Source organism: Ziziphus jujuba, chromosome 10 (genome assembly GCF_031755915.1).
Source record: "Ziziphus jujuba cultivar Dongzao chromosome 10, ASM3175591v1".
NCBI lineage: Eukaryota > Viridiplantae > Streptophyta > Magnoliopsida > Rosales > Rhamnaceae > Ziziphus > Ziziphus jujuba.
Window position 1 is genome coordinate 26,919,917 of NC_083388.1, and position 16,930 is coordinate 26,936,846.

The following is a 16,930-nucleotide window of genomic DNA, read 5'->3' on the forward strand; positions in this document are numbered from 1 at the left end:
CATTTAAAATTTGGCTTTATAGTGTAGTGGTTAGGAAAGAGCCGCCAATGCTAATTGCTTTGGACTTAATTCACCATGAACACACCCGTAAGTAAATCTATTTCACTGCAAAATAACTGGAAAATTACATCAAAAGTTGGAAGTCAATGAAAACAGGATCCACAGCTAGACTACTTCCAAATTGAACCAATTTATCAGATCGTAAAATTAGAATTCATAAGAGCAATCTCAGGAAAAATGCAAAAAGAAAATTGAACAGACAAAGTATTCATGGAGGCGCCCAAACAGAATACGTTCAATAAAAGATTAAACGCCTCTTGCCAAGACTTCTACTTCTTTTGTTACTTCATGCATCTCAGGTCTTTGAGATGGCTCTGCATTAACCAATCTTCCAATGAGGTTCCTCTCAGCAGCTGGGAAGCCTTCAGGGAATTCCTGATTTTTCCTCAGTTTGTCAATGGCAGTCAACCTTGGGCTCTTCAGATCAGATTCAAAGAAATGTAATAGTTCAAAAAAAATGATTCCCAAATTGAAAATATCTAATTTTGGGCTGGGCTTGCAGGGCCCATGTAGAAGTTCAGGAGCTATGTATGGAGGGGCTCCAGCACACATCAGAGATAGATCATCTTCCCCCATCAATTTTGCTGCAAGATATGAAAAAAATAAAAATTCAAATGTCAAAAAATTTTATAATTTAAAATATAAAATAACCAAAAAATAATAATAATAATAATAATAATGACTTACAAAGGCCAAAGTCTGCAAGTTTGATGTTGTTATCTTTGTCAATAAAGATGTTAGATGGGGTTAGATCTCCATGCACCACACCTCTACTGTGAAGATAGGATAGGCCCATCAATATCTGCTTTAGGATGTCATAAACCTCATCCCTCTCCAACCTTCTTATTTTCAATTCTGATTTCAATGACCTGCAGAGAAGATTTCAATTATCACCTAGCAACAAAACAAAAATAAAGATATGTAACCACTTTTAGAGTTATATTTACCTTGGACGGACTTCCATCTGAATATAGAGACAGAGACCCACACCACCATCATCTGACTCATCATTGTCATCCTCATCACTGGAAGCATCATCCGCCTGATTTGGAAACTCTGCACATCGGCTATTGCCAGTCAGCTTGTCCTCGATCCAAGCCTACAAGACTTCAGACTTGCTCTAACAAATAACATAAGAAAATAGTTTGAAGAGAATGGTACGTTACTTACCGTGTTGTATCTCAGGATGTTTGGATGATTTAGTTGCGAAAAAACATGAACTTCCCTGCATACATGTTACATATGATTTTAAATATAAATTTGAGAAAATAGATAAATTTAAAAAGTCTATGTTATATCAGTACCTGATTGCATCTTCTTCTTCCTTCAGATTATGAGGATGGATTAAGACTTTTTTGATGGCATATTCCATGCCATCAAATTTATGCCTAGCTTTTATCACACAACCAAACCCTCCTCTACCTAGCCATTCCAACTCTTCAAATAGCTTTTCATACCTAGTTTCCTAATCAAAAGTTATAAGAAACAAATCAATATAAAAATTTGCTTCCTTTTCCCCCCTTTTTTTTCTTTGTTTTATTTTCCCAAGGAAATAATTAACCTACAAACCTACCAGTAATTCGAGATCCATTTCCTGCAACAAGTTTAAATTTGAGTCAGAATAGATCAACAACTACAACTAGATGATCAATCTAATATTATCTCTCTCTCTCTCTCAAACTCTTTCCAATTACCATTCATCTCTAACTTTCTGTCTCGAAGCAATATCCATAAGCAGTTAAGAACTCATATAAGAAAAGGAGCAAAACCAATCAGAATCTCTTGCTCCAACCCAAACCAATTAGTTTTGTCGGCAGCAGTTAATTTTCAGTCAAAAACAAAATTTGTTGGCAAAGGACAAATTAATTTTGTCGGCAATAGAATATTTTCTGGCAAATTAAAGGTTGGATGGAAAATGTTTATTTTTTAGGAACGAATTACGGCACGGGCAACGTGTCTTCCCCTCATCATCCAAATGTTGTTTAGCAACTTCAATAAATGATGCTACCCCATCAACATATTCTCTAGAAAGTCGATTTGGATGACCAATCCAACTTTTATCCATCTATTTCATACATCAAAGATAATCAAAAATCCATCCCATTTGGGCATAGATGAAAAATGTGGCATGGTTAAAATATTCTTTCAGATGGCCCTGCTACGTCTGCCTTAGATGGTACTTATTAGTATATCTAGTATGTACTCAAAGAACAATGAGGAAATACAACATGAATATAAAGCTTTGATTCCACATTAAGACCAAATAGAGAATAAAGCTTTGATTCCACATTAAGTTACTATCAATTCCAAAAGCTTCAACTGTTAGAAAGTTAGTCCAGCTATATATATATATATATATCTCAAAATAAAATAAAATAAACAAAACAGAAATACTAAGACAACAACAAAGACATAACAAAAAATTAATATAAAAAATATTGATCTTCTCCCTATCAAAGGTTGTTTCTCTAAATATATATATATATATATATATATATAAGTATATATATTAAAAAGTATGAGATTCTAACCTCAAGAGTGCATCTGTCAATGCAAGTGCTTCTGCACTTGCTTCTACAATCAGAGATGGTGCCTAAACAAAATTAAATAAGAGATAAGAGTTAGAAAGAACAATAATCACATCTAGCCAACGCATACCTATACACATCGTGATAAGCATCAAATGTATCATATCTTTATAGAAACAACCTAACTTACATGATGAATTAACAGTTTGGGAACAAGCCTAACTTACATGATCAAATCTGATTTTCAGAAGGGCATAGACAGTAGCATGCACAATGACAGCAGTGGAAAACGGCAGAAAGCAATAGTAGAGAGAAAATAGTAGCAGCAGCAGGAAAAAGTGCACAGTTTCTTTATTTTCTATTATATTACTTAGTGAGAAACATAAGTACACGAAATATTTTAAATCTTTTTCATGTATATCATCAAACAGAGCACGTGAAGGATGTATATATAATTTTATCCGATTCTATTTTACCACGCATAATCTACATGAACAAGTCAGTCTGATGTTCTGAGGCATACAACGTCTTATGGACTTGATTTTCTTGTATAACAAAATTTTGGAATTAAATACCAAAAATACCACTTCTCTCAAAAGTCAAAACAGTAGAGAGCAGGATCCAACAAAAGAGTGAACCAACCCCCCATTTTAGAGAGGTCACAAAGATAATTTAGCCAAACTTCCCAATGCTCATGATTGCCACTAAATGTGAGACTAGGCTAAGGATGTGACCACTAACTCAAGCAAAATGCAATCAGGCACAGCCCAAGAGCAAAAGCACAAGTTTTTGTGCAAGTATGCAGGGTAGAAATGAGAGCACTTGTTCACGTTTTATTTGAAAAATAAGCTTTAGTGTGAAACGTAAATTACATGAAAGAAGGCTAGTTGACTGTATTTGTTCTTATCTTAATTTATTGCTTCTACAGACATCCGATGATGGACTAACCTTCCAATATTGTATGAGGATTCAACATAAAAACAATTGTCAAAGTTGACAGTTGAAGATGTAAGAAAGCTTATAGGAAACCATTGCAAAGTATGCCTATGCTGGGGGACTGTAGAAGAAGTCTAAGTGATGAAACTTTTACATTTTGACAGCAGAGAGTTACTTGAAACCTGAATATTATGATTCAAAATTCTATACAAGTTGTACTTTCAAGATTCTTAAGGCTGGTACTAGGAAATTTCAAGGGTAAAGTCACGGAAAATACTCAAGCATTTAGGATTTGAATTATGTAAGAGCAGGGAAAAGGATTAGCTCTGAAAAGAGCTAAGGGAATCATGCCTCTTGACATGGAATATATAACAACGAAATGGTAACTAATTGAAAAAATCTATGAAATACTCCTAATAATCATAGAACTTGTATAAAGTTCCAAAGGAAACATAAATTACATAATTAGGAAAGTACAAAAGTTCACTGCTGGAATTTTGCAAACTTCCAGATCTTGGAGAAAAAAAGATGTACCTGTTACCTTGATTCTATCCTATATGTGTGAGTTGTTTCAACTTCACATTGTCCTACATTAGATTACCATATCATAAGCATATATATATATATATATATCTATACACACACTTGCAGTAGCTAGGCATATATGTATATTTGTATATTTCTGATTAAAGGGGTATATATATATAAATAACTTCCGTGAGTTACTATCCTGCTATCATTCCCTTCTTTCACCATCTTTAGGTGCGGGCCTTATCTTTTTTCCTTACAATTGTTAGATATTTACCTACCTAATCAACCATTATCTGATATTGAAAGCCACAGCGCTTTAATTGTTTTCTGCCATGTTTTGTCCATGTTTGCTTTTTGCTTCTTTCTCAACTTTTTGTGTTGAAAGTTTTCTGGAGGACTTAGATATTATCAATATTTATATATATATATGGTATTCCTTGCCTTCTACTAAGATTAATACGTTGATATATATGTGTATATTTATAACAAATTTCAAGAGGGCTGACTAAATAATGTTGACAATGCTACATTTCTACCATTTTTAAAGTGGGAAAGAGCTCACAGTATTTGTAATCCATGCATTTGCATGACTAAATTTAATTGGCAGATCTTTTCTAATCTCAGTACTGAAATGACAATAACAATAAAACACATATAACAAAATGAAATTCAGAAAAGTTGATTCTAACAAACTCAGTTTTCCTCTATTGGGTAATACCAGGAGATCAACAAAAATCTAAATTCTTTGACCAGTTTTCAGCCAAATAATTCAACAAAATATAGTTCAGGGCAGTAAGTCTAATAATATCACTCTCCATCTAGTCCAAGCCAAACTACTAAGCCTAACATTCACATAGTAATTTCAACGAACAGTATATGGTCATTAAGTGTAACATCATCAACACCAAGAAAAATCATAGCAAAGACAGAAAAAATGAAGAACATATACATATCAAAGCGGCGGACCTTGGCACGACGGATATCTAAATTCTTTTCAATAGTTAATTGCTTCCAAAATCCTCACATTTTGACAAAACAATGCAACATTTCTTTGCAACCACAATTACCAAAACAAAGGCATAATCGCACAAATTCAAAGACAGACAGAGAGAGAATAACATAACGGGAAAAAAAAAAAAACAACCTGCAGAACGGCAACAACCAGATCGGCGACCAGAACGGCACAAACGTCCAGCAGATCGGCGACCTGCAGAAAAAGAAAGAAAATCAAGAGAAATTCGAAGAGAAATGCAAAGAAGAAATTCGAAGAGCAACGATATGCTTCAACCTTTGGAGATGCAGAGAGCTGCTGTTTTGCCTTGCAGTGGAAATAAAGAGAAAGGAGAAGCAAATGCAAAAGAAAAATAAAGAGATGAAATCCGAAAAAGTGGAAAGCCCAAAGAGAGATAGAATAAAGAGATGAAAAATAGCGGGAAAGGAGAAAAATAATTGTATTTTTATTGGACATTAGTATTTGTCACCACTTTAAATTAAAAAAATTAAATTTCTATATGTAAAAATGCAGTATTAATTAACAACTAACACATATGTATATGGATAGTATTGATGATATTTACCAATAATGATAAATATCATTTTTCATTCTTATTTATTTTCCCATTTGAGGACTGGTGGAACCGTGTGGCCGAACTTGGGGGCATCAAAACTATTGCCGACGAATTTGGTAAAACTCTCTCCAAAAATTCAACTATTTACCGTCAAAATGTTATCCATTTGTCGGTATGGTCTCTTTACTAAGGAAAAAAAAATTTCATCGGCAATAGTCATTTTTCTAAGGAAAAGCATATTTCATCGGCAACATTAACTTTTTCTAAGGAAAAAAATACTATTTCATCGGCAAAAGATCATTTTCCAAACAATTAAAAATACATATCAGATTTTTATTTATTTTTTTTGAAACAATGCATATCAGTTTTTTATAAATACAAAATAAAAAAGCAATACATTTGCCGAGTAAATAAAATATAAATTTCATCAACAAATGTTTACTAGTGTTTTCAAAAAATGATATACATACAATAAAACAAATATAAATGCTCTCCACCATTAGAGTGCAACGTAGAATGTAACTAACCTGCAAAATTAATTGTAAGCTAAGATAAAAAAAAGTAACTTATAGACATGTTGATTCAATTTAATTTGTAACTTACGAATTTTGAAATAATACTCCTATTAATAACAACGATGATAATACTATATTTATAGTTACATATAATTATGATACTAACTAATAAGTACTGTATTTAATTTGTTTTTTACATAAAAAATTGTATGTATATGTCACAAAAACCCTATGCAGAGGGTGGACAAATTACATACATGAGATTTTCTCAAAAGATATATTTTTTGCAATAAAAAATGCACAACTTTTGCCGACAAAATTATAAAATTTCCCGAACAAAAGTCACATTTGCTGAGCAAATTTTTACATTTGCAGACAAAAGTTTATTCAATCATTGAAAAAAATAAGGTATATAGAAGAAGGTAACAAATTAAAATGTAAGTTAGGATAACAAGTTATTTATATGTATGGTTATTTAATTTAATTTATATCTTATAAATTCTAGAATAATATTACTGCTAATAATAATAATATATATGTGTGTATGTACATAATTATCAATGCATCTATTTTCTTTTTAGCATAAAAAATTTACATATATACACACAAAGATCCAAAACAAAGCCATATTGAAGACATGCAACACCTTGTCGGCAAATTTTTTTTTACTACCTCCTTACCAAAATTTAAATACATTGTATATATTAATTACAAACAAATAAAATATATAGATTCACTAAATTAAATAATAATAATAATAATTCAAAAATATATATTTTGGGATTTTACCTTTTATCGACAATATTGTGCTATTTGTAGATAAATATTAGCTTTTTGCAGAGAATATATTGGATCATTGGTAAAAGATATTACTTTGGTAACTAATTTTAATTTGGTTGGTTATTGTTTTTTTTTTTTTTACCAACAATATTCGAGGTTATGGGTGAAATTTCCATCTTTTGCCCATGAATTTCCATTTCGTTGGTAATTACCAATTTTTTCCCAACGATATTAAGAAATTTTCGATAAAAGTTATTACAATAGAGGCAATATTGTGTTTTCATCATTAAAAATATAACATTTACCTTATTTTGTTGCCAAAAGTTCATTTTCTTGTAATGCAAGCAAGAAAGACCAATATGTAGCGCAAATTAACTTAATTACTTCATTCCAGCTTCAAGGACCAATAACTAGTTAAAAGCACAAGCATGGCGAAAGTGAAGTGCAAACCAACATAAGCTTTCCATTTTACAAGATGAATCAATTCAAATAACAGGGAAGAAAAGGATTTTCAAGAATTTGACTACTTATTTGTTCTTTCTCAAGCAATCTAACTGTTAAACACAGTAAGCAATTTCAAATTAACAGTTAGAGGTCAATTTATACCAATTTTGTCGTAGATTTCTTCGACTTCTTTTGTAGTTTTTCCCTTTTTTTACTTCTGAATCACTTTTATCTAAGATTTAAAATATTCGATATTTTTTTGAAATTTATATTTTTCTAAAACGTCAAAATAAAATTTAGATTCCAAATGGAAATAAATAGAATTTCTATAATATATATTGAAATTTTGGCAAAATTTCCATAGAAATTTTTTTTTAAAATATTTATATTAAATAATTAACAATTTGGTTAAAAATTCCATAATATTCATCGAAATTTTGAAAATTTCTATGTAAATTTATGAAATTTTCTATGGAAATTTTAAAAATATCTATAAATTTATTTTATAAAAAATTCAAAAATATTATTGATGTTTAGTAAATTATTTTATCAAATTAGCTTTAGTGATACCAAATTAAATATATATATACTTGTTATACATTTTATATAAAATGAATTCATTAAAATCCCATAATTATAAATTAATAATTAATTATATAAGAATGGAAAATAATAACATGAAAATAAAATATTATGTAGAATTGATATTGATAACATTTAAATTAATAATATTAAGCAAATAAAAATAAAAAAGATAGAATATATTATACTAAACATTAAAGATAACTATATTTAATATAAGATCCTTATAATTAACATATTAATAATTATATGAAAAATTATTAAGAAGATACATATTTTAATAATTACTTTTCACATTTTACATCTTAAAATGAAAACAAAAAAAATACTAATAAATTTCAATTATCTAAGAGTTCCATGAGTATTGAGATGATAGTTATGAATTATAATGTAATTGTAAAATAAATAATTTATCAAATATATACTTTTTTATATATATTTTTATTAATAATAGTTTATTTATAACATTACCGTTAACTATAAATTAAACTGGTTAAGAAAAATATAATATCTATTCAATATTTTTGTAATTTTTATAATCAATTTGATAATTGATTGTTTAAATAAGCGAATGCTTAAATTTTAACAAAAATTTCTATTCTTTAAAATAGATTTTTATCATTTTTTGTGAATTTTTATCGATATTGGATACTTTTCAATATTTCCGTAGAAATTTTTATATTTTAAACCTTCAAAATTTCCACCGATACTGAAATGTTGAACTTGCTTCTACCCTCACCTTTAACTTTCCTCGATCGACTTTTCAATCTTCTCAAAGACTATCTAGACTGTGATAGTGGAAGTCTGTTAGAATGAATAAGAATAAAGAAAAGAAAGAAATTGATTACCAAAAAAAGATTAAAAAAAAAAAAAAGGTTCATCAACGAGAAAAAATGTACAAACCCAAAAAATGGGTGATCGAATGATAATTTAAATTATTATTTGTTTAAATGTTTAAGAATATTTTGATTTTTTGACCAATGAGTGTTTTTGAAATATTAAAAAAAAAATTTGATATGGCTAATAATTTTTGTTTATGAATAAAACCATCCAAAATGTATTTATAATGACCTAAAAGTTGAAGAAAATTTTACCCTTAATTAGAAATAAAGTAAAATTTGGTTTAAATTTCGACTTTACCAATGGTTTTCTTTTGGTTTACAGGGTTTTTTATGTCTTCAATTTGAAGAATAACCGACAGTTGTTTAGTATTTTAACCTTTAAGCTTTACTAAAATTGCAACTTTTTTCCCATTCTATTAGTTTTCATTAAAATAAAGTTCTTAGATAAAGTATCTACAACATCATAATGTGTAATTTAAATGACATATCACTTTTTTTGTTCGAAGTAGGCAAAAAGTTTATATACTAAATTGCGAAATGTTGCATTGGTAATTACAATTAAAATATTTTTATTTTATAGTTATATTGGCTAGAAAAACTTAATTTTGCAACTTGATGGTGCTCCTCCATACATTAAATGTGCCATATATTTATTCCCTTCTGCCCGCGGAATCAAACACGATGAAAAAATAGATTCATATTGGATGCCAACTTAATATTTAGAGCAAACGGTAAATACGTTAATGTTCAAATCATTGATATTTCATTTGCTTTCAAATACAATATGCCTTTTGTTAATGTATATGTATATATATATATATATATATATATTATTTGGATTTTATTTTATTATTTATTTTTTTAGTTTGCATTACTAATACAAGACAGATTATTAAAATTGTAGTCTCTCTTCCTGAAAAGGAATACCGAATTATCGCAACAAACAGAAATGAAAAGCTATAAGTATGAGAATCAAGTTTCGATAAAGCAGATTTCATTGTAGTAAAATGAATTTCTCTCCCTAATGGATTGCATCTTACATCTTTGTCATGTGAGCATTGAGCGACAGACCACAACATTTTAATCTATGCCTTATTTTTCCTCAGTATTTCTGCCTATTTTCTTCCTTATTATATATTCATTTGGTGAATTACATGCAATTTGTTTGGTTCCTCACAATGTTTGTAATCTTTCTCCAAATCTTTCCCCATCTACAACCACATCGATTTTTAAAATGCAACAAGAACTACAACATTCTTTATACTATAAACTTCATATATTTTGTACAAGGTGACCATTCTGAGCAACCGAAGGGTCCTTTTCAGAAATACCAACAGACTTTATCTACTTTTCAGTGCTGGCATCTCTAACGTAGGTAAGAAGGTTGCACTCTCTTTGTTATGGTCATCTTCGACAACCAATAATTGTTGCCCTGTTGTCATCTTCACCTACACACACAAAAAATTTTTAAGAACAAATTATGGATGCAAACCAAAAAAGATGCTATGTATGGCTAGAAAAAAGATTCTGAGTATCAAGATGAGTGGCTTACTTATGGAGCTCCAAATGTCATTTGAAAGTTAAATCTCCAAATAAGCATTGCAAGTGCTACGACAGTCTATAAATCGCAGAGTGTAAATTTCAATGATTTTCATCCAAGAAATACAAGTTGTGAAATCATGGAGTTTGAGTTTTAGTAATAAAGTTACCGCTTATGTAGCAAACATGTTCCTACTTCATTGGTCCTGCACCAAATGGCAAGTAAATGAAAAATTGATTACTACTATCAATGATATGTAACAAAGATAGTAGATGGTATAACCTTCAAATGACGTTTACCTCAGTGCAAATCGATATCAAGGACCAATGCATGGATAAAATTATGAACATTTACCTGAAAAAAGAAAATATGTCCTCACCCTGTATTCTCCCAATGTTTGGGACTACAAAACAGATTCCAATGGAATCATTCCACACCGAAATAAATATATCCTTAACCCTGTAGGCTATAAATAGTAATTAAGATAAAGATGACATATATAAGAAAGGACTAGAAGATGGAAACTAGAAGGAAAAAAAAGTTCAGGCCACTATAATATATGAAGAAAACTTAGTAACTAAATAAATAATCGTATTCAATCAAATTAACAGAATAAAACCTTTTTATAGCTTATTTCCCAAGTGTGTCATTTTCGAGAGATCATTGAATCAACTCTCGTGGTTGTGGCTACCATAAGGACAGCAATGATAAGGAGAAAAGTCTTATGCATGATAGCAAAGTCCGGTCATTTTCTAATAAGAAGTTAGAAATACTAATATCATTGTTTACTCAAGTTGCATACTTAGTTTCTTTACATCCTCAAATAGTTGGAAACCTATCTCCTAGTGTAGAAACAGCCTAACAGAAACAAAGTGATTGAATGAAAAGACAACGGTTAGATTGCATAAGACACAAACCAAATCGATTTTTTATATAGATTTGGATGCACGAAAATATAAGATACCTCTTCTTGGAGCTTTGCCACAACCCTAGGCTCCTGCAGCCATTCAAAAAAAGAATGAACGATAAGGTCCATGTTAAAACTGCAGTGATGTTTCATACCCAGCCATAAGCAGTGTCATCAAATCATCATAGACTTTCTTGCCAGAAACCTACAAGCATGTGTAAGAATAGATTCAGTCACCTATGATAGTGCTAATAATAAAAGAACATTCAATACTTTCTAGCAACATACATATCTGCTAATGCAAAAAGTAAGTGAGGAATGCTGGGATCTTGTTCATTCATGTATTCCTTGTGAAACTCGAGCTCTTATTCATCAACCAACCTCTATAGAAGCAGAAATAAAAACAACAAAGCCACAGCTGCCTGTATTTATTAGCCATGTACCAATTAAGACCTAGAATAAGATCTATGGATTTGCAGTTCAATGCATGAACAGATAAAAAATGAACATGTCAATACAAGTATGAAGCCAGAATGCAAAACATCAATTAAATTTTTAAAGGTCAGTATCCATCCACAAAAGTATTAATTTGACCAAAATTTCATTAGTCACAAAAGATCCCACACTTGCATTAACAATGCATTACATGGTTACTCCAACAGTTAAGTTGGTCACTTGCATATTGCAATCAGATCATCAGGTATGTTGTTAACTAATTTGAGGGCTGCTGACCTTTTTCTCTTTTGTTTAAATGTCTTTCCACATTGGGAACCACAGGAATGGAACCGGTGCTACACTAAGGTCTTCTGCTAGTCTCAAGACAGCATAAACAACCTATGCTAACCAAAATTAAAGTAAATAAATATGTGAAGCAACTTCAGAGAAGCATCTTTGTATCGTAAATCATACTGAAAGAGGGAAAAAAAAATTTGAAAAAACTGAAGCAATGATTAAAGAGAGTAAAAAACACACCTCAATCATCCCAGTTTCATTCGTTAAGAAGTCGATCAAGATCATTATTAAAAACTGCCTGGCCATATCTAATGTCAAAATGGGAGAAAAATGACTCCAAACCTTAACATCTTCCCCATCAAATGCCACAGCATCTAACTTATGGCAAAGACTATATGTAGCTTTTCCAAAGAGATTAATCGCAGTTGCTGCATACACGAGGATGAATCAAGAAAAAGAAATATTTGAAAACTTGGTGAAATTTTAGAGACAATATATACAGATATTATTTATAACATGCTCTGAACTACACCAAGGTGAGCTCCAAACTGTCATGAAATAAAATGACAGGGAAATCATACATAAAGTTTTTATGATGTAGGTAGATGCCTCACAACTACAGGCATAAAGACGTGGTCTTTTTAAAACTTTTAAATAGTTCATCTCAAATGCTATTTAAAGCTTTTTAACCATAAACAAAAGAGTGTTTCTTTCTCTTCATGTCTCTCTTTGATAATATTGACCAACCCACAATTCTTGCTGAAAATCTATCAGTTTCCTTCATCAATAAACTATCCTATAATAATTCAAAAATCCAAAAATTCCTTAAATTGATAACGCACTTAACTTTACTACATACTTTAAATAAGATACGCTTATATTTTGCCACTAGGCAAGAACGAGCCTCAACTTGGTGTTTATGGTCATATTGAACTAAAGAATATCATACTATTTTCCACCAAACCTACCGGAAAGAACAGGAGAGGAGTTAACAAATGAATACCTTCATATGCAATGCTGGTAAAACAGCACATTGCAGAACATGCCATATTTTCCCGTCAGCTGAGATAAGTCCCTTCCCCATGGCAAAATCTAAGACTTCTGCTAGTTGGTCCAAATGGATTCAACCATTTGCTGTTGGTCCAAATGCTGATGCGTTGTTCATTGGAACTAATAAATGGATTTTTGGATTTCAGCTACCACCTTTGTGAATTGTGATTAAACAGAAGAGGTTTGTGGATTGTGATTAATCTTTCTTGAGTTTTTCAATGTTAGATGAATATCTAAAGCAATGATACGATCCATATTCTTTGCAGGAATCTCAAAGAGCAAAAGAACAAGGTGAAAGGAAGGATTAGTAACCTTGTTTTCAATTTGTTTCAATAATGGCCCTGAATTTTCTTCTGCTTTTTTCCCTAACTATTTGTGACACATCACCTTCTTCTTCTTCTTCTTCTTCTTGGTGAACAAAACATCACCTTTTGCCATCGAATTTATGCAACCAAGATTCATAAATATATCCTTTAATTTGTAACTGATTTTCTGCATTTGGCCTTATTTAACAAATTATGTCGGTATTTCTGCCTCTGTGAATATGTTCCAAAAGTCTACCATTTCAAGTAGGCTATCCATAGGAATTAGTCATCTTATTTGTTGGTCGTGGTTGTTTTCAATTCTCAAGTTCTAATTTGGAAACTCTATAGTGCAGCATCACCCCTGTGATTGGGATGGTTATCAAGTAAGCAATCAAACTATGATGCATTTGTAAATGGCCTCCAAAATGCAGGATGAACATTTCAATGAGGTTTCTATATACTCTACCTTTTGGATGGACTGGTTGACAAACAGATTTGACAGCTTTTTGTGTCATATAAATTATAATCTTATTAGAATTATTTACAAAAACTTTGGTTCCACATGCATGTAATTTTGTCTGAACAAATGTTCTGTAAATCACTTTGTCACAATTGTTTACAAACACTTGAAACTTCACTAATTATCATGTAAATCATGTGTATCCATACTTAAAATCTCCCCACCATCAGAAGCGATTGTTCTGTTTAATAGGCAAAAATGAAACAAATTAAGGTAAGTATGCGAAACATTAAAAGTGAAGCACAACAATACGTCAAAGAAATTAAAAAAAAGAGAACATAACTTTGCAATCCACAACACCAATTTTCCTTTTTCCTTTGTTATATTGTTTCAGTATATTAAAAATCTACTAGAACAAAATAAATAAACTAAATTGATCAATCACACAATACCAAAACAAATTCCCATTACCCACCATCATAGCTAAAAGTTTAGCATTTAATATTCTAGATACTTACCTTACTATCCATGTACCTAAACTTTATAATGGGTTCAAATTCATGTCAATCATATAGAACACACCTAGATTAATCATAACTTCAAATGGTCGTCTTCTCCTTCAGCTTGCTTTTGAAGCATTTATTGCAAGCCTAATCCTAACTTAGAACTGCTTCAAACAATATGTATTTCATTATAGATTCAAATGAAATATAAATATACATCTAAGCATATTTTGTTACTTTTCTCTCTCTTTGTTTCTTCCCACAATGTAAAATTTTACATCAAACTCTAGTATCGAGACTCTCTACTATCCTCTTATACAAATCTTCTAATTCAAAAGGATAAACCAAGTAAAAATTTACCAATTTTGAAATTAAATACTTCCTCTGGAGAAAACCAAACAAGAATTCATAGCAAAAGCTAAGCTAGTCCTATTGACAGAAAAACAACTAAAGATAGAGTTTTGACCATAACCACCCCCAAGTAAAGTCAATTATTATAACCAATAACAAAACATGACAACAACTCCCAACTATTCATTTTACTGTCCCCAACACATGCGAACTCCATTTCCCTTTGAATCCTCATAACGCACCTAGATTTTGGCCTCTTGGCACCAAAGCAATAGCAAACTTCCCCAACTGAAGCTTATTTATCAGAGTGAAATAATTTTTCAGCTTAACTAGATTCTTACCAAAGAAAACAAGGTAATGAAGAGGGTTCTTCTAAAATACTATCGGTAGCAACTTTATGACAAACATATAGAGCTAACCCAATGTGACAAGGAATTTACATGTTCTAGAAATCTAAACCTTCATTAAAAATGAGCATGTTAATTAGTAGTCTGATCCTTATAATAATGTATTAGTTTCAGCTCTGATCCGCATAGTATATACACACCCTGTTGTAATTTCAAATAAAAAATGATCACCTGAGTTCAAGCAAAGGGATATTCTTGTTTTATAAAGCATCAAACTCAACAAGAAACTTTCATCAGTCATAAAATTAAATGAGAAAATCTTCATAAAGATGTAGACCTTCATTTGGCATATTCATTAGAGGACTTAACTGAACTAGGAGTTTTACAACTTAAATAAATCACTTGAGATGCAAAAGTATTATTTCAAATGAAAATTAAAAGCCGCAAGCAACATGATTTTAAGAAGCGAACTACTTATAGTGGAGAAGATACCGCACTCCCATCACCCAACTTGTAAAATTGTACTAGGCAAGTGCACTTGCACAACATAAAGAGAGGGAAGAAATAACAATCAACACCTCTATTAGGTGCTCCTTCATACACCAACTGAAGTTTTTTGCTTTCAATATGGTAGCTTAAGATCCAGTCTTTAGCTCCAACGAACAAGACATCAGCATTTGGAGTAACAGCAATGGGTTCAATCCATGTTTCACGGCGAAGTGAAAGTTGATCGAATATAATATCTTGCAGATAACGGTGGGAAACACTAAATTTGAGAACCCATTCACCAGGGCCATTTCTATTGCCACCATCAACATAAAACCAAACACAGAAAGCACCCAACCTACTTACACGTCTACAATAATAAAGGTGGTTCATTGACACCCCAAGACGTCCAATTTTACACATATCAGAGGATTCAACCTCTCTTTTTGCATCATTTACACGAGCTACCACAGCTTTCTCTCGATAAGGGACGTGAAGAAGACAGGTAGGAGTTTTGGCAAGATTATCAAGGTCAATGCATAAAATATTGGATGAGCTTACCATCCAATACAACACTCCACGGAAGTAAGTGAAATGCCTTTAAAACAACAATGAATTACGTGCAAAAATTGTACCCAGTTGAAGATGATGTCAAACCCAGTGTCCAGTTTCAGAAGAAAACACGTCCAGAACAAGTGAGGCCTCGGGACCAATTTGTTCATACATGTCCATGGATATGGGTTCACTCATCTGGACAACTCTGTAATGAAGGGATTCTATAGGATCAAAAGCCAAGGCTACCAAAAAATGGAACTTTCTGGAGTGTTCGAGTGCTTTAGGAAGATAGCATTGTTGTTTTGTGGTGGTATTGAAAACAACGTACTGCCAAAAGCTCGAGTCGAACAGAAGTTCTAAGCCATTGGAGTAGTCAATGAGAACCCAAGATGGCTGAATTCGCTCTGGCTCCGTTTCAAGAGGGACAGACACAAAATTGATATCGGCAACATCGGAAAACTGAATAAGAAAATCAATGTATGATCGTCTTCGTTGGGTGAAGTGAGAATGTTTGTACAGCACCAAACTCCAGAAGTAGATACCAGCAATGGGGGAATTAGGCCATAACCTCCTGAGCATCAAATTTTCATCTTCTGAAATTAATCGGTGCTATGACTTGCACATGTACTTGCACCTCACCACATCTTTCGCCGACGTTCTAACCAATATCTCTGCCAATAACTCCTCCCTTAAATCCTCCATAACCAGTCCACTACAACCACCACAACTCTCAAACTTCATCGTCTTCCTTCCTAAGTAGCATACAACTCTAAATTGGGCCTGTTTCTTGAATAAGACTGGGGTATGAACTATTTTATGGTCCATCATCCTTTAGCCCACATCTATTGACCTAAAGTCCATATCCATGAACCAAGACCGGACTAAGCCCCATGGCATGTGTACCATTA

General features: G+C 31.6%; 2 protein-coding genes and 1 long non-coding RNA gene across 3 annotated transcripts; all 3 read right to left on the reverse strand.

Annotated features, from left to right (window-relative positions):
* Positions 1 to 69: 69 nt before the first annotated feature.
* On the reverse strand, positions 70 to 5,505 carry LOC107412501 (uncharacterized). Its single transcript, XM_060812449.1, has 9 exons — positions 5,342 to 5,505; positions 5,200 to 5,227; positions 2,592 to 2,653; positions 1,634 to 1,654; positions 1,365 to 1,525; positions 1,231 to 1,285; positions 1,008 to 1,159; positions 748 to 929; positions 70 to 644 (listed from the first exon to the last, which is right to left on the reverse strand). Exons 4-9 carry the CDS (start codon positions 1,649 to 1,651, stop codon positions 307 to 309), a joined length of 906 nt encoding a protein of 301 aa, XP_060668432.1. The 5' UTR covers positions 1,652 to 1,654; positions 2,592 to 2,653; positions 5,200 to 5,227; positions 5,342 to 5,505; the 3' UTR covers positions 70 to 306.
* A 4,274-nt stretch (positions 5,506 to 9,779) lies between these two features.
* LOC112490593 (uncharacterized) lies at positions 9,780 to 12,197 on the reverse strand. The gene is made up of 4 exons (XR_003054812.3): positions 11,966 to 12,197; positions 10,496 to 11,438; positions 10,339 to 10,404; positions 9,780 to 10,234 (listed from the first exon to the last, which is right to left on the reverse strand). It is a non-coding gene; the product is annotated as an uncharacterized LOC112490593 (long non-coding RNA).
* Positions 12,198 to 13,823: 1,626 nt separating this feature from the next.
* Positions 13,824 to 16,767, reverse strand: LOC132799567 (uncharacterized). The gene is made up of 2 exons (XM_060811751.1): positions 15,560 to 16,767; positions 13,824 to 14,021 (listed from the first exon to the last, which is right to left on the reverse strand). The coding sequence occupies exons 1-2, from the start codon at positions 16,029 to 16,031 to the stop codon at positions 13,990 to 13,992; spliced, it is 504 nt and encodes a 167-aa protein (XP_060667734.1). The 5' UTR covers positions 16,032 to 16,767; the 3' UTR covers positions 13,824 to 13,989.
* Between the last annotated feature and the right edge of the window lie 163 nt (positions 16,768 to 16,930).